The sequence below is a fragment of the Halichoerus grypus genome, chromosome 1 (assembly GCF_964656455.1).
Source record: "Halichoerus grypus chromosome 1, mHalGry1.hap1.1, whole genome shotgun sequence".
Taxonomy (NCBI): domain Eukaryota; kingdom Metazoa; phylum Chordata; class Mammalia; order Carnivora; family Phocidae; genus Halichoerus; species Halichoerus grypus.
Genome location: NC_135712.1, coordinates 153692643 through 153715058, shown reverse-complemented (window position 1 = coordinate 153715058; position 22416 = coordinate 153692643). Strand labels below are relative to the sequence as shown.

Sequence of the window (22416 nt, the reverse complement as noted above, 5' to 3'; positions counted from 1 at the left end):
GGCCTTCACCTTTTACCATTCTCTCAGTTCCTTCTCCCAAAGCATTTTAGCGTTCAAGACTTATACCTTTAAAACCGAAAACCTGGCTAGCCCAGCTCTTCCTCCAGCTACCTCCTCATCTCTTACTCTCCCTTCCTCCAGACTTTCTGAACCCTGTTGGTGGCCCTCCTTCCTCCAGCCTTGCTTCCCCGGCCCTTCTCGGCCCACCTTGGTCTTGCTTCCGTGACCTCCACTCCCACCAGAGTCACCAGAGGCCTCCCAGTGGTTAAAGCCAAAGGTTGCTCCCCAGCGTCCATGTATTTGACCTTCCAGTGCCCACCTTGACTGGCTTCTTTCTCTCCCCTTTGCTTCTGTAAACCCAGAACCTCCCCGATTTCTGCCTACCCACGTGCTGCTTCTGTAGCTACTTTTCAGACCTCTCCCTCTGCTCATCACACCTAGTACATTCCTCCAATTCCATCCTGTGCTGACTTCTTGTCTCGTCTCATCTTTTCTCCCTCACTGTGCGTCCCTGCAGATCTCACCCATTCCCATGACATTATGTGCCACGTATGCACATGCCCCAGCAACTCCCAGATGTTTGCCTCCAGCCCTGTCGTGAACATGAGACCCCTCTCCCCCACTGCAGGCTGAGCATCTCTACTCAGATATCCCACAGACCCCTAAAGTCCATAGACCACGCAGACCCTCTCCCTCCAGCCTGCTCCTCATCCCGCACGTCATGGAGGAGCTGTGGAGGCCTGTCTGGTCCTCTGCTGGTGAACCCTCCGTTCATTCCTGGAGGCTCCATCCCATTGCTCTTGCACACACCAGCTCACCTCGATGACCTGCCTGCACTTCTGCAGGCTCCACTCCTGTCCACTCTCCGTGCCGTGAATGGAGACATCTGAGCCCGTCGTCCCCGTGTTGGCACCCTCAGTGCCTCCTCACACCTCACTCAGCTCCTGTGTCATCCAGTTCCTGGGTGCCTCCATGGCCCCTCTCTCCTCAACCCCACCATCCCTTTGTGTGTTTGTTCTCTCTCTGGGAACACTCCTCCCCTTTCCTAGCCAACTCCTCATCCCGTATGTCTCTGCTCAGGAAGCCCTCTCCAAACTGCTAAAAACTGGGGTAACTGCCAATCTGTAGGCTCCTTGTCCCAGGTATACTGGGCAGGACCACTCATGCATGGCATTTGGGGATGGCCCATAATTACTCATCTCCTCCTCTAGACCATGTGCCGGGGACATCATCTCTTTCACTGTAGAATCCTCCAACACATGACCCATGTCTAGCACACTAGTCACTAATAAACGTGAGGGGATGGACACAGCACTACTTCCCTCTGGCTTTTTCCTCCAGCTAAGGAGTATTCAGCTGTGTGCTTAGCGTGGAACTCTTCAAGGAGCATAACCCTGGAGGTGTTCAGTGGGAAGTTAAAAGCTGAGAATAAGCAGGTCTGTTAGGAACCTATATAGTTCAAAAGAAATTGATCTTTCTACATGTGGGCCTTTAAAAGCATTTAGCATAAAATAATTTTAGGAAAGCAAGCTATAGAGCTACTCATAAAAACTCACTGCTATGTGTTTTAACCATGTTAAAATGACTTCCTGTGTTAACTGATATTGTCTAATAAATGCCAACATTTTTAATTCATGAGGGTTATGGACATTTTGTATGGCATCTATGAGCACTGAGGTCTGTGGCAGAGTTGCTCAGTTGCCCGGTAACCAGTCCTGGTTCCCAAAGGAGATTTGACACATCTTACAGGCACCTTGTTTCCAAGGGAAGACCTTGGCAGGGTCTTTTTTCTCACTGGTTCCCTCCAAGACTCCAAAGAAGAGAAAATGGGTACAGATTTGTTAGGAGAGATGGAAAGAGGCCAGTGACTGGCTCATGGTGGGGTTCTGGCAGTTTGAGGACACCCCATTTCTGGAAAACTTGGAAGACTTCTTTTCATCTGCTCATTTGTTTATTTCTTGTCTAGTATTTCTACTGAAGAGGTTAAGTCTTATATAAAATTATGTGTCAGTACTCCAATGGAATGAAATGATGACACAGTATACCTTTTTTGAATTATTTATTTGTTCTTTGTAGATTTTATCCAGGTTCCTGTTAATTTAATTCAATTACTTCAGACTTACAACAGATGATGTCACCTGATCCGTGCTGTGTTATCTACTAGTTTTCACACTGTAGATACTTAATCAGTACCTTGCAGGTGTCCTCTTTGGTCCCAGCAGTCACACTTCGGGGAAGACTGCCTGGCCCTGGCCCACTCCACATCTCTTGTTAATACCAGGAGGGCTTGGCCTGCCCTGGGGCTCTGCCCATTTCCAGGTCTCTGGATTGAATTACTGCTTGTTCTGGCATGATGCTGATTTCCTTCATTATTTCATGCCTCTCCTAGGAGATATCCACATGGTATTCGTCCTTCATCCTCCTTTTGAAAATATCACAGTCAGGGGCTTGTTTAATTTTTTTAAGCTGTCCTCTTTTTCTGTCAGTAATTCAGTGCAACATTTCTTAGAGGCTGTTCCATTTCCTTTGCTGATTTTCAAAATGCCTTTTAATCATTTCTTACCTTTAAAAATCATTTCACAGCTTTTAATGTTTAGTAATTCATGCTGTTATCAAAGAGGCAACTATATTCTTTTCACTGTTCAGACTTCCGTGGGTGTTAATCCTGGATCACAAGATGATGCTAGAATTGCAGAAGCATCAGTAGGTTGAGGCCATGCATCTGAAGAACAGGCTTACCAATGGAAACAATCCTGTTGGCTTATTCTGTTCTGCAGAGAAAAAAGCATAATTATAAACCTCATATCATTATGGTATAGAAAAACTTTGTATAATTTTGGTGTAGAAGGGTTCTAAGCTTCCCTTGTTATAATGGATACACTCTACATTTCTGTGTACCTGCCCTACAGTATATGGAATTAGCAGCATAAGGTAGTACATTACAACCAATCAATTCATCAATATTTATTGATTATCATTTCTTGAAAGAAACTGTACCAGATACGGGGCGCCTGGGTGGCTCAGTTGTTAAGCGACTGCCTTCGGCTCAGGTCATGATCCCAGAGTCCTGGGATCGAGCCCCGCATCGGGCTCCCTGCTCACCAGGAAACCTGCTTCTCCCTCTCACACTCCCCCTGCCTGTGTTCCCTCTCTCACTATGTCTCTCTCTGTCAAATAAATAAACAAAATCTTAAAAAAAAAAAAAAAAAAGAAACTGTATCAGATACTTATAGGGGTGCAGAGGATTCAAGGCACCTGGTGTTTAAGGCGCTGTATGTTTCACATAACTCAGCCTGAAGCATAGCACAGGGAAGATGTTATTGGGCAAAGAATAGAGTGAGTCTAGGGCACCTGGGTGGCTCAGTTGGTTAAGCGTCTGCCTTCAGCTTGGGGCATGATCCCAGGGTCCTGGAATCGAGCCCTACGTCCAGGCTCCCTGCTCGGCAGGGAGTCAGCTTCTCCCTCTTGCTCTGTCCCTCCCCCCAACTTGTGCACTCTCTGTGTGTGTGTATAAAAAAAAGAAAAAGAAAAAAGAGTGAGTCTGCCAGGGTTGTGTGCTAATATATACACTGGGAAAATAGACACAGGAAAAAAAAACATTTTGTGAAAGATTTTTCAGAATAAATTTCATTTTTCTATAAAACACTGAAAATAATGTATGGTATCAATTTAAGGAAATAAACTAATTTTAGAAGAATAAAGCAAATAAGACAATTGTTACAGAGTGGGCCACAGTGGGGTGGGTTAAATAGAACTCTTGGGCCTGGTTGTTCTCTGATACATGACAGGCTAGTCATTAGAAATTACCCAAGACTAACGAAAAGAATCACAGATTGCTTAGGTTCCGTTTTGTCTCATTGCACATGTGGCCTAATGTGGCACATCAACATGTACTCTTTCTTGTTTTTAGCATGCACTCCTGGCTTTAAAGTTTATACTTGCATTTGCCATACCTGATAAACCACAGCATATCCAGATGAAACTGGCCAGATTGGAGTTTGAGTCTTTGGAGGCACTCAAGCGGCAGGTAAGAGCAACTGTCCTGAAAATCGTGTTATGTCTTTAGCAAATTCCAGGGGCCATAATTTAGAGAACTCACTCTGAGTATTTTCTTCAGCCTTGAAGTTACTAGTGTAAATAAATACAGAAGAGTCAGTTTAGGATGGCATAACAAAACCAAAATCCTAATAATATGAGCAACGAATAGACTGAAAAAACTAAACTAAGCAAAACAAAAATATTTGAGCAATGTTAAAGAGTAGAGCTAACAGTCAGCAGAAGAAGAAGACCAGGATTTCCAAGAATCATCCTGGAGCAGCCCCCACGGTTTCTAAGCCTGCCTTCTACAGAAACATTAAGCAAGGAGAAGTGAGCAAATAGAATCTTGCATAATATCTTGCAGAGAATGAGGGAGAATGAGAAAGTGTGGGCAAAAGCAGCAAAAATGCCATGAAAGTAGAAACTTCTTTCCAGGGATTTCCACATTATACTAGAGGCAATGCTGGAGGTCTTCATTTTGACTTTCTACTTGTAGCAGAGTGTGAGCAGGAAGACAAAGACTCCTCCATGCCCAGAGCTAGTTCTGTCTCGTGAGAGATAGATAAGAATTAAACCAGTGAGAAAATTAGTAAGGCAATTATCATCTGAGGGGACAAGCTGTGGGTCCAGGACCGGGTTCTGACCCTCACAGTCCATTAGGCTTCAAAACCACCTTGTACAGGAATATTTCCTTTGATGTTTGGGGAGCTGAGAGGAAAATAATTGCAAGGAGGACCCCTCCCCACCCCCCACCAAGCTGACCCTCTGATAGAAGCAAGGGCTCCAGGATAGTGCACGAGATGGGAGGCCCCACACTGGAGCAGAATGTGCCCCTGATTAGGCAGGGTGTCCCCAGGATAAGACTTGTGATAAGAGTACAGAGAAGAAGAAGTGTGGGTCCACCAGCAGGGCGCAGCGGGGGAGAAAGCTAGATGACTGCATTTCGGTTTCCGAGGTGCGGGGCAAGTTCACCTAGCCAGTGTGTTTGTATCTTAAATCAAAGCACAAGCATCATGCTCCACAGTAGCCACCAGAAGCACTCACAGCAGTGTCAGGAAACCCATTACCACCACTGGTACTTCCCGTGGTCCCGGGGCTGCTGACCAATGCACTTCTACAGGAGGAAGAAGTGAGAAGGTCAGGTAACCTGCAGGAGGCAAATGTGTCATTCATTGAAGATTAGAAGGTTATTAAATCTAAAAATCACAAGATATGTTATTGGACACAACAGGAAAACCTGGTAAGGAGGTAGGTTACAAGGCTTATCTAAAATTATTTATTCCTTTCATAAGACATAATAGCCATTTGAAAATATTATTGAAGAAAAGTTCCCATTTACCAAAGAAGCCAAAATAGAAAACCTTTAGTAATTTATGAAAACAATATGGATAATCTATATGAAGAGTATTTTTAAAACTCTGCTGGGACCGAAAGATCCAGTCTTGTGAAAATGTGATGCCAATTCAAATATATAGAAATAAGCATTTGAGAATAGCAAGGAGATTTCTGAAAAAGAAGAGAAATGAGAACTTTAGCTCTGCCAGATATTAAAATGTATTCTGAATAATACAGTAGTTACAGTAATTAAATCCATTTTGAGGGGTGCCTGCGTGGCTCAGTTGTTAAGTGTCTGCCTTCGGCTCAGGTCATGATCCCGGGGTCCTGGGATTGAGCCCTGCTTTGGGCTCCCTGCTCGGCAGGAAGCTTGCTTCTCCCTCTCCCACTCCCCCTGCTTGTGTTCCCTCTCTCACTGTCTCTCTTTCTGTCAAATAAATAAATAAAATCTTTAAAGAAAAAAATAAATAAATAAATCCATTTTGAATTAGGGAAGAAATAGATCAGTGGAATAGAGCAGAGAGCCTGTAAATGGACCCAAATAAAACCGGGACTTTAGTTTATGGTAAAATTAACATTCTGTGGTAGTGGAGAAAAAGAAGGATTGTCTGATGACAAACAATTGGTTAGGAAAATTATTACACTTTATTTTACCTCGTACCTTACATACCTCTTGCCACCACCCTCCTACAATATTCAGACAGGTAAGAGATATAAAAAGTATGGCAATTTAAAGCTTCTAGATGACAAAAACCTCAAAAGTTAAACTGGACAAACTGGGGAAATACTAGCAACTTTTGAGAAATGATTAATATCTTTAATTCAAGCAGCATTTTGATAAATCCATTAAAAAAGACAACCCAGTAATCAAAGCATAACATAGGAAGAGGTGCTCAACCTCACTCACAATTAAAGAAACTTAAGTTCAAGCAACAGTGAAACACATTTTACTCACTGTTGGCAAATGCTGGTTGATGACCTGTTCTCGCCCGGTGTGGGGAAATGGACACTTCTCTGTACTTGACAGAAGTGTAAATTGGCTCAGCCTTTCTAGAATGCAATTGAATCAAAATTTAGATGACCCTCCAACCAAATGACTCTTGCTAGGGTAACAGTTATAACTGCAAAGTGGACCAAAATACCATTGTCGAAGCATTTCTATTAGCAAGAACCCAGACACAACTAAACTCAGTAGTTTATTTTTATAAATAAAAATAAAATTTTTTATGACCCCGGGATCATGACAGTTTAAAACAATTATAGTATGATAATGGTTCCACATGAGAACGTTCGGTGAACCCGCTTTTTTAAAAAGGTCTCTTTGTGCTGGGGTGTGTGTTGTGTGCATGTGCGTGCACATGCATGCATGAGTGTGTATTTGCTGTTTTAGCAAGTGGAGAAAACAAGATACAGAACAAGTTTGAGTTAAATTTTGAAGAAGGGAAGGAAGGGATGAGAAATGGGCGAATGCAAACACCTGCATTTTTCCTAGAAGGGCTTCTGGGAAACCCAGTACACTAGCTGCCTTTGAGGAAAAATTAAGATATCTCAGGGCGCCTGGGTGGCTCAGTTGGTTAAGCGTCTGCTTTCGGCTCAGGTCATGATCCCAGGGTCCTGGGATCGAGCCCTGCGTTGGGCTCCCTGCTCAGTGGGGAGTCTGCTTCTCTTTCTCCCTCTTCCCCTACCCCTGCTATGCTCTCTCTCTCTCAAATAAATAAAATCTATTATAAAATAAAATTAAGATAACTCTTTTCATATACAGCTTGAATTTTCTGACCATGTACTACTTGTTTAAGGGCAACAGGAATTCTTTGGGAGGGGGGTGATTTGCCGTTTGTTATCTGTTTGCTTTCTGCATTTAAAACACTCATGTAAGTAAATGAAGAATAAAGTCCTCCCTCATGTTGGTGGTTTGAATAATTCCTTAAATTCCCTAATGCCATTTTCAGACATACCTGAGCGCATCCTTCACACACTCTTCCTCCTCCTTCCTTGTTCTTTTTACAAACATTCATATGCTTTGGTTTTTTTTTTTTCCCCCTTAGAAAATAAATGTAAGCATCAGGTGAAATTTTTGGAGTAAAATTTATTTTCATATAATATGTATTTTACACACGAAGTTTGAGGGCATGAATCGAATGTGGAAATCTAGAGGCGATGTGAGGCAAAGTGGGATTTGTCCTCAGGTGAGGTCAGGGTGAGACCAAGGCAGAGGGCAGACCAACCTGAATTTGGCGCCCCACTCGGTATTTCAAAGTACTTGTTTAGTCCCCATTTAACGGAGAGGCTAAAACCATAGAGGTGAGGCGCAGAGCACAGCCCCTCCCTATAGCCAAGTTCCTTAAACTTGTGAGGAGCCTTTGGGCACAGACAATTATAAGGGCCTCAATGTTCAGATCCCCAATTTATATGCATCCTCTTTCCTAAAATGTTGTTGTAGGAGGCCCGGGTGCCCTGTAGTCCCTCCTGGCTGTCCTGGGCCATACAGCCTGTCTGCCTACAGTTGTCCTCCCTTCCTTAGCAGAAGGTAGGCACCCTACCCTGTGCTTTGACCCCAGGGTGAAAGCCTCACAGCTGAGAGAGAGCCTTACAACATGGAGGTGTCAGGGGCTAAACTGTGTTCCATTAAGGCACCCTAATCTCCCTCCCGACTGCCGAAACCAAATCCATCTCTTTAAAAGATGCATTTCTAAAATGTATCTGGGAACTTATGTCCAATAATTCTTTATCAATATGTATATTATATTTATGTAATTTTTATCATTTATGCAGCAGTCATAACTATAACGACCAATTGGTCCAGAAGAAAATTTTAAACACTTATGGTGAGACTTAGCACCACGGGAAGTTTTTTAAACTTTTAAATTTCCATTTATGAGCATATTAGTGAAGTAAGTATGATAGTAATTGATACTTTAAAGCAAAAAAATATATATTTTATTGGGATAAAAGAAGAGGGAAAAATGGTAAGGAAATAGGATTTCAAAGAGGAGAAAAAGGAAAAACATGAAATTGTTACTATTAATTAAGAGGATATTCACCTGCTTTTTAAATAGGTAATGGTGCGTGTCACATCCCTATGGCATTTCACAGAATTTCTTGGACATCTTTAAAAGAGTGACCTAATAGTTTGTTTTTAGTATTTGTAGTATGCAAATATGCAATATTTACAGTAAGCTAGCAAATACATTTTTACAATTACTAAATTTATGGTGTAGATTTTCTATGTCAATATAAAATTGTGTGGGAGGGCACATAGTACCCAAACTTTTAGGGGGTATGTAAGCACAACATGTTTTAATTGTACAGCATTTCTTGGGAAGAGTTTTGGTAAATCGGGTTTCCGCATTGATTGCATTTCTAGTGATGTTCCATAGATTGGGGTAGGCAGCCCCCTGGCCATGTGTACACACCTGAACTCGGTGTCAAGGTGAGATCCTGCTCCATGCTAGTAAGGCTTTCCTCTCGCTCAGGATTTCACGTTGTCATGTATTTGTCTAAAAAGCAAAGGGTCTGTAATGATATTGGATATTAACATGTCTCGTATTACTAAATTCATTTACCTAGAAATCCTACTGCAGGGTTGTTATACTTGCTTTGGTGGGGGCTCATAGGTATGAGTGTTTGCTGTGGACATGGCTAAATGATCTCTCAGGTCATCTCAGCTCCTGACTTCCCCTGCCTTCAGATATGCCCTACCTAACAGTGAAGCAAAGCCCTAATTCAAAGGCAGAATTTATTTATACGCATCGTCATTGAAAAATGAAGCACTAACCAAAATTCTGTCTCATGGGTTTTTTTTTAATTTTTTATTTATTTACTTTTTATAAGTAAGCCCTATGCCCAATGGGGGACTGAACTCACCACCCTGAGATCAAGAGTTGCATGCTCTACCGACTGAGCCAGCCAGGTGCCCCTCTCTCTCATATTTTAAAAGAAGAAAAAAATCCAGGGTCACCTGGGTGGCTCAGTCGGTTAAGCATCTGACTCTTGATCTCAGCTCAGGTCTTGATCTCAGGGTCTTGAGTTCAAGCCCCACTTTGGGCTCCACACTGGGCATGGAGCCTACTTAAATTAAAATAAATTAAAATAAATAACTAAAATTTTAAAAGAAAAAATCTAAAAGATTTAAGTCTCTCTGGGCTTTTTTCTTTTGAAGACATAGATACGATTCTCAGATTAATATCACCTTCTAAGAAAACATGATTCTGGTGCTGACCTTGCTATTAAGGGTCTGGAGGCTTTGACTCATTATATTTATCAAACGCCTTCAAACAGGACATGCTAGCTTGTCATAGCTAGCTTGCACTAAAGGTGATTTCAAATCTGTGCACGTGTGGCTCAAATGTGTCTGATCCATCAAGTGGGCAGGAGGTGGTGATGAGTGCTGTGGTCAAGGTGTCCTAGGGTCTTGAACTGCAGACCACGTAAAGGTAGCCCCCTCTCCACTACTTGTTAGTTAAAGCTATAATCTGAGAATGGAAAGTCCAGGGTAAAACCTGGGCGGAAGAGCCTGGGCCAGCTGCCCCTCTCCTGTCCCCCCTGCTGGCCCAGGGCTTTGTGGTGTGGTCAGCACTGCTGCTTGGGCCTCGCCAGTTCTTGCTGCTGTCAGTCGGCGAAGATTCTTACTACGCTGCCTGTTTAGTCTCACTATCCACAGGGCCAAAGAAGCCCAGAAGGTCCTCAACGTGAAACGTCACCCACTGAGTGCTTTTCAAAAACTCAGATTAACTGGTAGGTCATCAGTTTACTTACTGAACTACTGACATTTCTAGGATATAGAATTTGTCTTATTTTTCTTTAATCTGACATTTAACTATCTGCTTTGTAAGTAAGTGGAGCCTCAATTCACTGGGCTGTTCCCATGTATCAAAGGCAGACAGAGCTTCTGCTGTGTCCCCTGGTCAGTTGGTGGGCCCAGGTCATAAATGGAGTTCTTAAAGACATATTTAGGAATAAATCTCATGAATGCCTAGCCTATCCCCTGACATTTTCACTGTTAAATGACCAGAAATTGATAGTAAATCAGTCAACAGAAATGATTACTTATGAATAATTAGTATATTATGTCTAATTTTCATTTGAATTGCTACTTTTCAATTCAGGTTCCCATTTTATGGACAAAACATGACTGAGAAATTTAAGTCATTGGACAGTTCTTAAATTGGGCTGTGCATCTCGAACATAGAACTTTTGAAAGATACATGTGCCTGGGCCCCACACCTGAAGAGTCGGATTCCCTAGATCTCAGGTGGGGCCCAGGCACCTACATTTAAAAAGCCCTTCCTATTGCTCCAAACTCCCCACCCCTAATCCTCAGTCCCCAGCAAAGATAGATCCCAAGCACGGTCAGGTGAGTGCCAAGAACAAGCAAGGTCTGGGCCATAAATGAGGCAGGTAGTCTCTTTGCCACTCAGTATTTTGTTTTATAAAATGAGAGGCTGGATTGCATGGTCTGTGGAAAGGCCCAGAAATCTGCATTTTCGCCCAGCACTGGTTCTAATGCAGGAGCCCTGGAGCCCATCTGGAGAAGTGCTCTGTGGGTCCTAGTTACTGCTCTCAGCTGTGATGGGAGGAACGGAGGAAAGGAGAGGTACTGGGAACAGTTCTTTCTTCTGTGTCAGGTAGGAAGCTATGGCATTTCTAAATATATAGGCAAGGTAGATGTACTTGAAGGTGAGAGGCAAACTGGGGAACATAAAACTGTTTGCTTTGCAGGAGACATTTTCAAATAATCAGGCTTCAGTTGGTGAGACCTTTGCAAAGAATTCTAGACGGTAAATATCATCCTAGCAATGCCCTTTTATTTCTTTTCAAATTGATTTATTCAGTTCTGGATAATTTTGAGATTTAACTAAAAATAGAAAGGAGTCGCTCAGTGTCCTGGAGCACAAGGACACCATATCCTCTGTAGAGTCACCACTTTAACTGGCCTCTGGGCAGCCAGCCGTCCCAGAGCCGAGTACCTACAGACGCCAGAGTGCTGGGTCCAAACGCAGGTTTCGAGAAAGATAACAGCCCCAGAAGTCAGTCAGAAAGAGCAAGATAAGGACTTTAAGAGGACACCACAGTGCTAATTATAGCCCTCAAGGGCTTCAAACCAGGTGTGGGACCTTGCCGGGCTGGGCCATCTGGGCCAGCGGCCTTAAGTAATGTCTGTTTCCTAGGGTTAAGTGTATTTATTTATTATATTTTTTAAAGATTTTATTTATTAGAGAGAGAGAGATCACAAGCACGGGGGGAGGATAGAGGGAGAAGCAGACTCCCCACCGAGCAGGGAGCCCGATGTGGGGCTCGATCCCAGGACCCCAGGATCATGACCTGAGCCAAAGGCACACGCTTAACCAACTGAGCTACCCAGGCGCACTGGGTTAAGTGTATTTAAACCATTTCCAGCATTTACCAATAGCCTCTGAACTTCTCTTCCCTACATGTGTGCTCTCAAGTTGTGGTAGATAAATAAACATTTTTAAGGGAAAGTTAAAAGTATCACAGTCTGGAACGAAGGTGCTAAAGCATTTGGCTATTGGATATATAATCACAAGCTGGTTTGCCAACATGTGGTTCAGAAGGATATGAGCCCAGAGAAAGAATCAGCTTCCAAGAAAGCTAGTGGCACACAGTGCCGGAGCCTCGGTTCTTGGGGAAGGATGGTCCTGGTCTAGTGAGCTACAGTGCTCTGAGACTTGGGGTGGCCCCTCTGAGCTGACCTCTCCCTTTCTCCTATGTTGTCATCTCCCCAACACAGTGAGTCCCTGGGAGGTGGTGCCTACCCCATATGGTCAGTGAGGCCCGAGTGAGACAGTGTAAGACACAGTGGGGGGAGTTGGGACGGGCAAGGACTACCTTGTGCTTGGGTGCCCTGTATCACTGGGTGAGCCAGGCAGTAATTCTGGGGAAAATGGTGCCATGAAACCGGATTAGGTGACAAGTCACCATTCCACCTTTGCAGCAGCGCCACCTGTTTTCGTGGCCTACACGCACCTGGGCAGCAATAATAGCAGAGGGGGGTAAGGCTGGCATGCAGTGGGTGGTCATGTGAGCCAGGCACTGCTCTAAGCCTCTGTGTGTGCAGTGACTCCGAATGGTTCTTGGCCTAGGGTCTGTAAGCCATTTGCCTGTGATTTCTCTCCAATCCACGCATGATACTTCTCCCCAGGTGATTAAAGCTTTAACAAATACTGGCTCTGTGTGGCCCTTCAGCCCCCTCTCCTGTTCTTCTTCCTCTTCCTTTCAGGTCTGGCAGGATGCACTGCTCATGGATTCCCAAGTACCCCTGCTACTTTGTAACTGACCACCCCGGCACCTCCCTTCTGCCCGCAGCTTCACACACCTCACCTTCAGGGGGGAGCGCTCCCTCCACTGCGAGGCATAGGGGCCTGGTGCCCACTTCTGTGCATTCCCCGACTACACTTGGCCAGCTGTTCTTTACTCCTGCATTCCCTCATCCGGCACAGGGCCTGATGCCCAGTAGACTCTGAATAAATCTCCACCTCATCAAACTAAGTTTGTTGACTCAAACATAGTTCAGAAGCTAATATATTAAGTAAATGACAAGTGATGTCCTTGGACAAGAAAAGAGGAATCTTAAAATAGGTTCTCTGGCAAAAATGGAAACACTTAGGTCATATGCCTTTCTGGGATCACTAGGGAAGAGAATGCACCCTGAGGAATTGCAGGTCTGAGCACTTTATAAGGTCCCCATATCTAGCCTTGATAAAGCTCAAATTCTGGACTGACTGTGGTTGATATCAGTAACAGTCATGGCTCCCAGAAGATGGTAAAATAAGCCCAAATCAAGCCAGATAGAATTTTAAAGTAGTTTCTACTTTGCAAAATTCAGACTCTGGAACAATCCTCTCCTTACCACTGATGTGTAGACATTTTTTTTCCCCTGCATTTTCTGTTCTCACTAGAGAAAAAATGCTATAGAGTACACAGAGTCATACAGACATTAAAATAAGATGCTTCACTAAAGCTCTAGAAAACCTCTGATCATTTTTGTCTACCCTAGTAAACAATCCATAGAAATTGTTACTTATCTCATTCCCCTGGTTTTCTAAGCAAAATTTTAAATTTGTAAATCTTAATTATTTTCCCAGATGAAAGAAACATAGCCAAATCAGATCCAGATTTATTTTTACTTGTGGAAATTACTGAACAGGCCATGAAACAGAATAAAATTTAGCATTTTCCTAGCCAGCATGTGAGTAAACCAGAAGCAGTGTGGGCAGAAGGGGCCTGGAAGCCACAGTTCCATTCTATACGGAAAGGCCTCAAGTTCACCATGCTCTAGGAGTGACATCCCGTGCTTTGGACCGGGGTCACATTTGTCGTCAAAATGTGTCTGTATTTGTAAAGAAAAAAGTTCACCTTATAACAAATTATCTTAGAGATTTCAGAATGCCTAAAACTATATATATAGATGTATAAATATGGGGTTTTTTTATTTCTGGCATAATTAACATACAGTGTTATATTAGTTTCAGGTGTGCAATATAGTGATTCAGCAATTCTGTACATTACTCAGTGCTCCATCACGAGAAGTGTGCTCTTCATCACTTTTACCTCTTTCACCCATCAAAGCTATATATTTTAAGAGGAAAAATATATATTCTGGTAAGATACTAAAAGTTCTAAGAGTTCCAATCTCAGACTTTGTACTAGAGTAATAGTTATATTTCCTTGCGGGCCAGCATGTGTGGGAGCAGGCTTTTCTTTTCCAGGAAAATGCCTGGGCTATTATGAATGCAGCTGTTTACTTTTTTTTTAACTGTATATTCTAGGATATTAAAGATATTGTTGGCTCACCAAGGTCAAAGATATTTGTCTGTGACCACCCAGACTAGAAGCTTCTTAGGGACAGGATTACTCCAGACACAGAATTTATATTTGTTGAATGACTAAGTCAGTAATTAAATGAACATCACTAGGGTCAAAGCCCCATCTCTTTGTGCCTTTCTCTATTACTAAATTCTAGTCTTTTGACTTTGAAATTATCTCTTGCATGTTATATTTGGGATTTAGGAAACCATTATTGAGTACTTGCTATGTCAGGAAACCACAGACTTTTTTTAACTTTTGTTTTTAATTACTAGTAAATTGCTAAAGTGGAAAATATTTAATATAATAAATGGTGTTGTTTTCCATTGATTTCTACTGCTATAGAACCTCAGGAATATGATCAAATATTATATCATGCAATGAGTGTAAACCTAAGAGATTGGGCTGAAAATACAGTGAGTGGTAGACTAGAAAATTTAGACTTAAAAGTAAATCCTTAAGAACAACACAGATTTGCCTCTATCTTCTAAGAATACAGAAAACAAGAAATGTTTGGATTTAGGAACTTTCTGAAATACTACCTAATTAAGGGAAAATAATCAATCCATAATAATAACGGCTCTCAGAACATAAATAGTAAATTATGCTGAATTCATATATGAGTCAAAATTAAAATACAGGTATTAAAATTCAACAAATATTGAGTACATTCTGTGACCAAAGCATAAAAATATAAATTATCAGAAATTCCCTACATCATGTAATTGTCAAATGTTAGAAGAAAAATTATTGATCCTGTCCCAAACCCTGATTTTATAGATTAATGAAAGGGTCACTAACTGTGAGTCTTACGTTCCAAGGTCCCCAATGATCCCTGCCTCCCAAGTATTTTCACCCTTTTGAAGTCCCATCCCAATAGACCACAGAATGTTGGTATGTCTCTTCAGAGGCTAGGTCAATCAGACCTTCTTGATGACAAAAGCCATATGTATATATATATATCTTAATTATTTTCCCAGATGTAAGAAACATAGCCAAATCAGATCCAGATTTATCTCTGGATCAATCATCTCCTTCTTGGATCATTTGCTCTTGGGAAACTAGCTGCCATGTTGCAAGGACATTCAACGTTGGAGGGGGTCAAGAAGGTCTGACTGCTGGTTGACCCGAGAGCTGGACCTAGGCAGTCAGAGGCTCCTCCCCTGTCCTTGGAGTGTACGTTTTGACCACCATTCCCACACTAAGAGCCATTGCAGGGACAGAGCCTTGAGAGAGTAGGTGTTGAGACCCTCTGGATTGCATATATGACCAAGCCCCCTTAAGGTCTCTGTATGAACTGTAAGATTCTGGTGGGCAGGTATGGAGATCTACTCGTCTTGTGACCACCCAAGACAAGCCTCCCATGTCATTTTCCTTGCTTGTTAAATCTGCCACCTACCATTCTGGAGTGGCCAGCCTCTTTCTTCAGTCTCTCCCTGCCCTTTATGTATGGGGGCCAGTTTCAGATTTCACCCAGAGAACCCCCAAGGTTGTGAACCAACACTAAAGCAGCCAATGGAGAGGCCCACATGACTAGAAACATGACGTACTGCCAACAGCCAAGTGAGTGAACCATCTTGGAAACAGATTCTCTGGTCTGAGGGTTGGCAGACATTCTCTGCAAAGAATCAGGTCGTAAATAGTTATGGTGTGTAGGCCATACAGTCTCTATCAAAACCACTCAGTTCCGCTGCTGTTGTGCAAAGGCTGCTACAGGCAATATGTGAATGAAAGGAAGAGGCTGTGTTCCAAGAGAACTGTATTTATAAATACAGGCAGTGGGCCACATTTGGCCTGTGGACCGTAGTTTGTCATCCCCAGCTCTTAGCCTCAGTCAGGCCTTCAGTTGCCTGCAGCCCCTGCCTACCTCCTGTCTGCACATTCGTGGGAGGCCCTGAGCCAGAGCCACCCAGCTGCTTTCAAATTCCTGGCTGACAGAAAGCATGGAAATAAATACATGTTGTTTTAAGCCACAGGATTCTGGATTAATCTGTTACAGTAATAGATAACTAATGTACCAATAATCCAGGAAAGGAGGCTAGGTGACTATGAGGTGGTAATTGTTGAGGCTAAGCGATAGGTAGATACATAGGGATTCATTACATTATTCTCTCTACTTTTATGTAGTAAGTTAAAAAAAAAAAACAAGTGATTTGTCTAAAATCACAAAGCCCATGCTGCATACCCAGGTCTCTGGCTCTGAAATCCTGCATTCTCTTGGCTTCCCTTTCTGCATAAATAGCAACCAGTAAAGATTTAGCGATTTGCCCAAGTTTTCCCCTCAATTTGTTACTACCTTAGTACCTCCAACTTACCATGCAGGATAGTTCTTTGGACTTTGATACCATTGCTCTCGTTGTGCCGTCCTGGAGGCCTTTCTGCTTCTTTATACCTCTTTATACTATGGACTGTAGAATTAGTCCTTCCTGGGGGGTGGAGCCTTGCTTAGAGATCTAGGGTCCTACCTCAATGTGGCCTGGAATAGAACAGTGCTTGCTGTTTACAGTCATTGAACGTTGCTGTCACCAGAGCACTCACAAATCCATTAATCGTAATTAATTCTTACACAGCCGATGAGGGTCAGCCTGGCAGATTTCACTCCAGGATTGTATAGATGAGAAGACAGAGACTCTAGAAGTTTAAATGGTCAAACAAATAAAGGCAGCCGGGTCCAGAGCCTGGCTCCTTGCCCAGTGTTCTTCCTTCCTATCCTACCTCTCTCATGCTTAAGAAGAAGCAGATAGAGGGGCACCCGGGTGGCTCAGTCGGTTAAGTGTCTGACTCTTGATTTCGGCTCAGGTCATGATCTCAGGATTGTGGGATCGAGCCCCAAGTTGGGCTATGCACTCAGTGGGGAGTCTGCTTAAGATTCTCCTCTCTCCCTCTGCCCCTCCCCAGTGCGTTCTCTCTCTCTCTCTCTCAAACAATAAATAAATAAATCTTTTTGAAAAAAAGAAGAAACAGATAGAATTTGACATTAAATAAAATACAATTCACTATATAAAATTACGTACCACAGTGGTTGGTACATAGTAGGTTCTAAAACAGTGAGTTTAACTTCCCTTTAAAATCCCTTTGACAGGCGCCTGGGTGGCTCAGTCGTTAAGCGTCTGCCTTCGGCTCAGGTCATGATCCCGGGGTCCTGGCATCGGGCCCCACATCGGGCTCCCTGCTCGGTGGGGAGCCTGCTTCTCCCTCTGCCTTTCCCTCTCCCTCTGCTTGTGTTCCTCTCTCACTGTGTCAAATAAAAAAATAAAATCTTAAAAAAAAAAAATCTTTAAAAAAAAATAAATAAAACCCCTTTGAAATTGGAAATCACCCTGGAAGGTTTTAATTGGCAATGTAAATAACTTAATGTATTGATTGGTAGGTACGTGAAATGGATATTTGAAATAACTTGTCTTATGATCCCTTGCATTGACTACATGTACTCACCTCCCCAGAGTGGTTGAATAGGTCTGGATTAATCTGCTAGTCTGGATTAGTGTTGGATTTTGAACATCTCATGCATTTAACTAGACGTCCTTGGTGATGCCATTGACCAGTGAGGTGAAATGGTGAGAACAGGTAAAGAAAGTGGTAGGAGAACAAAGAACAAAATACCAGGCCTGATAAAATGTCCTTGGATTATGAAATTCAGTTCAAAAATACATCACCTTCCTTTTCCTTTTTCCTTCCAAAAATCTGTTTAATGTTGTATTTTGAGGGTTTTTTTTTTTTTAATTTTTGTGTTGCTGGTTGTCCTTTCAGATCAAGTGTGCAAGGCAGTTACTGTCCACCCGGTAACTACGTTATCAGGGCTGTAACTTTAAATTCTTGATCTTCCCTACAAGCCAATTTGGAAAAAAATCTCTTATTTGTTATTTGGAAAGTAAATGGATCTCAAGATTCTCTCCAGTTCTTCATTCAAGTTGCTTAAAGCAGTGTTTGTGTGGGTAGATTTGCAGGCTCTTTTGTTTGAATTGTCTTAAAAAAAAAATGAGAGGCTTATTTTTAATTTTCAAGTCTGGTTTTAGTCACAGGCACGAGAGAAAATGAACTGCCAAATGTCTGGGAAACACAGCACCAACGCCTCTCCTTTCACATGTGATAAATATTGTTTTGATTAGAAGCAGAATAAAGCCATGTTGCTTTTTTTGACTTCTTGGACTAATGAATTCACTTTCTTTTTTTTAAATGTAAGTTGTAGAAAAACATTTCCAAAAACATCAGTCTGGGCTATTCAGACTTTATTCAGGATAGCTGTGCACAAATCATTTCTGTGAAAATGATGTGTGATTAAACAGTTACCATCAGAGAAACTCACTAAGGAATTGTCATTTTTATGTCTGTACCAAAACATTGGCCTTAAATGAAGCATTTTGGTTCTCTAGAGGATATAAAATATGCCAGGAGCAGGATGGGTGGTTTGCATGCTCCAGGTGTTAAAAGAATGGCTTTTGGAGTCAGGTATATCCCAGCTTCTCTACTAAGTAACTCTGGGGCTCAAATTTACTCAAAGTAACTAAACATCTCTGGGCCTCAGTTTCTTCCTCTATGAAATGGGCATAATGACAGGAATAACCACACAGGGTGAGTAGGTAGTCAGGTCCAGGCCAGCAATGGATTCTGAGTCTATGGCTGTTCTACCATTTTCCACCAGAGAGCAGATGGGTATGAATAACAGAATTCTCTTTTGGGTGCAATGGAGAACTTGACCATTGGGAGATAAAATACTCCTTTTTAATACTCCATCCTTAGAAATGGATGGTTTTAATTCTCCATCCTTGGAGATCTTGCAGAAGAGAAGGAACTCCTACTTTGGAGATTTACCTACTTTCTTGACTGTCTCAGATCCCCTCCCGCCTGTGATTCCTTAAAAATAGTTACTATCCAGTTGTATTTTAACCCCAAACAGGTCACCTTGAAATGCTAATCAACCAAAACTAATTTGGATTTCCAGTGAATTTCTGGGCATGAAAACTGGTGTCAAGTCCCTGGGCAGTGGCGTTCCTTCAAAACTTATGAGGGGCTCTGTTGGATAGCTCTTCTTGGGCTCACACTTGCTCTTTCCATGGCAGAATTCACGAGGAGTGGATTTGAAACAAATTAGAGCTTAGAGTTTCTATCTAGGAAGAGTAGAACGGAGCTCTGGGGTTGTAGTCTGTAGAGTCTGTGTGCGTATGTCATTCACACTTCTCTTTTCTTCTGCCTCCTCCTCCCCACTCCCCATCAACATCTCTTCTTCTTTTTTTCCGTTTTTCAAGAAAGGAAAAGGCCTACATGACCAGAGTGTCCATTCTTCGAATTTTATGTTATCCAAACTCCCTCCTTTTAACCTTCCTTCTTTGTGCTTGGGTTACTATTTACAGTCTCTCTCTCTTTTTTTTTTTTCTCTGCTTCATTTCCTTTTAGCAAATTATCCTGCTTTCTCTTCTGTTTATCTTTGCAGATGCTCATGCACCTCTCTTGTATTCTGCTGGTTCTGTCCTCCAGTCTTCAGAGCACTAGGTCTCAAACCCTCCCCTGGGATAGCCACAGACCTTGTGGTCTATGCTCTGGGCCAGCAGTCCCACTTTGGAAGCTGTGTGTCAGGGATGACTGCTCTCATGAAGGCTGCCCTCTCTTAATGGGGGGCCTGCGTGGGTGGGGGGGCTTGGAGCCCTCCCATCTCAGCTCCCTGTGGGGCCTGGGAGACATGCAGGCCGCTTTCCTGGTAACAGCAGGTGAGGTGAGAATGGGCCTCATTCACATCCTGCTGTCAGAGATGCAACCCCAGCACCAGCCTAACTTGCTGTCCCCTGAAGAAAATGGTCCACCTCTGTTGATGGTCATAATTAACTCACCATACCAGATGGCAAACAAGGGGCCATCTCCACCAGAACCAAGAAGTGCATGCATTCTAGGGAAGAGAACACTTCCTGTCCATCCTCTCCAGAAGCCTCTCCACAGACTGAGGCTGAGACAAGTACAAAGTAGGGTGGGAGAAACAGGAAACGAAAGGCTGAGCAGTTGAGAGCTCTAACAGAAGGTGCCTCCTGCCAGGTCCTGAGTGCAAGCTTTGTTTATGGCTCTGCCATAGGGAAGCTTTTGCTTCAGATCAGAGTGCACATAATTTTTATTGTGCCAGCAGGGCAGGGAATACAGATAATTGTTTGCCATTTGTATGGTCTCTTTCATTGGATCAGAAAGAGTGCTCTAACTGTGACGGAGGTGTCCTGAGGTCTAGGCAGCACTAGCTTTCAGATGAGCTGCTGACTCAGCAGTGCTGGAGAGCCCTCTGGAATGGAGACAGTAGCTGCAGGCAGTAGGCGGGGGGGCTCCCAAACAGCCAGCCCACCACCGGCTATTGGCTATGTCCTGGGCCATCGCCAGTGTGATGCCTGGGACACTGGAGACCACCAGGCATCTCTTGTTTTTTAAGATTTATGTATTTATTTTAGAGAGCGCATACATATGTGTGGGGGAGGGGCAGAGGGAGAGGAAGAGTGAGAAAAGCAGACACCCGGCTCAGCTCAGCATGGAACCCGACACAGGGCCATCGCGGGGTGATCTCACAACCCTGAGACCATGACCTGAGCCAAAATCAAGAGTTGGACGTTCAACCGACTCAGCCATCCCAGCGCCCCTAGACCATCAGGCATCTTGACAGTCATCTCTAGATGCCTCCTTCTCCATATTCTCTTAAAATAAGATGCGTCAGCCTTTCCGATCTGCCACCTGTCTAAAGCTTCATGTCACCCACCACCCCCTTGGCTCCCTCAGATCCCCTTCCAAACCACGACCCCTTGGCTGAGGGTGGTTAAGTGGAAATGAGCTGTTGTGGGGGCGGTGGAGTGGGTTTGACTTTCATTTACATGTGGTTGTAGGACTTGGCTGTTTTTCATCCCTAGCTTCAGGAATCCATCACATGTCAGCTTGTGACAGTCCGGATACCCCTATTATTTGGAATGATTTGTTAAAAATACATATATATATCTTCCCTCTCTGGAACTTGGGCCTATCCTGTCTACAGACACAGGGTGTCCAAATCAAACAGGTTAGCTGTCGAGAGAAAAAAACTAAGTTCATGTGAGTTAATAATGTCTTAACACGGTGGCCGTCTCGGGGCGAAATGTTAATTTTTCTGGGAAACAATAACTCCAAGACACAGTTGTTCCCGAGCTCCAAAATACAGACTGAGGCATCTTTCAATGGTCCTCCATTAGACTTGAAACCATCTGCTTGTTTGCAGCAAAAGTATAAATTTTCCACTGTTCTGAGCACTGTGACAATGGCATCACTCCAGAGAGGGAAGCAGCATGAACGGGGGCCCTGGGGAATCGCTCTTGCCAGCCTGCTCTGCAAGGCACTTCAAGTTCATTTCCATTGATTTGATTAGGGAACAGAGAACCAAGGAAAAACATAATGTCTTTTCAGAATTAAGCTCCCCTTCTCTAATGCCCTCCTGGGCTTCCAGAGGATTAAATCTCACTCAATCTGCCTTCATCGAGTTTCCATTTGCATTTGGACTCTCACAGCTGTAAAACCATGGTCAGAATCAGTACAGTCTGCTTTTGAAGGAGTACAAATAAAATGGGAAAGTGAGTTTCTCTGACAGGAAAGTCCCTGGACAGAGGTGGTATTAAGTGTGGCCCCATAGTGGGCTCCGGCTCTCTCTGCGTGTTACTGTCGACGGCAGTAAGGTGGGATTAACATTTTAGTCACCCCGTCAGGGCTCTAAAACCACCTCCCTACAGCGTCACTACCTTTGAGTGGACTAGAGAACCTAACCACCTGTTGCCTAAGGTTACAGACATAATCGTTCAGGTCATAATTTGGTTTCAGTGCACACACACAAAAATATACACACACCAGCTGAAGGACCTCGTCATGCTGATGTTCTGGAACTTTTTGTACAGGTAAACCAGTGAGAAGGGTGGTAGCATCTGTTTGCCATGTTACCAGAACGGCATCGTATATTTGAGAGTCATCAGAGAAGAGCTGTTCTTCAGACCACTTGGAGTCATGGTCTCCACCTGAAAATGTTCACAGAAAGCCTCTTTTTCACAAATATAGCACTGTTGTATTCAAAGTATATTTTCTCATGCAACTAAATGCAGTAGGCAGTCATGGATTTTCTGAGTGTTCAGCTAGATGAGGTAAGTGGGACGAAATGGGCTTGGTAACATTACCTTCTTGCTGGTTATATAAATGGCACCCTGCTTGAAAAGGCACATCAGTGTTTTCTTATGGTTCCAA

At 43.2% G+C, this 22416-nt stretch overlaps 1 protein-coding gene across 11 annotated transcripts in view; it reads left to right on the top strand.

Annotated features, from left to right (window-relative positions):
- The window catches only part of ANO10 (anoctamin 10), a 222053-nt gene that overhangs the window by 166071 nt on the left and 33566 nt on the right, over window positions 1-22416 (top strand). For 8 of the 11 annotated variants that reach the window (XM_078074107.1, XM_078074108.1, XM_078074096.1 and 5 more), the window contains one exon: window positions 3911-4027. The exons of 1 other annotated variant lie outside the window; for it this stretch is intronic. In XM_078074107.1, coding sequence (XP_077930233.1) covers window positions 3911-4027 — 117 coding nt within the window. Of the gene's footprint in view, window positions 1-3910; window positions 4028-22076; window positions 22104-22416 lie in introns of those variants that run through there. 2 more of the 11 variants (XM_078074105.1, XR_013448554.1) reach the window with 2 other exon arrangements.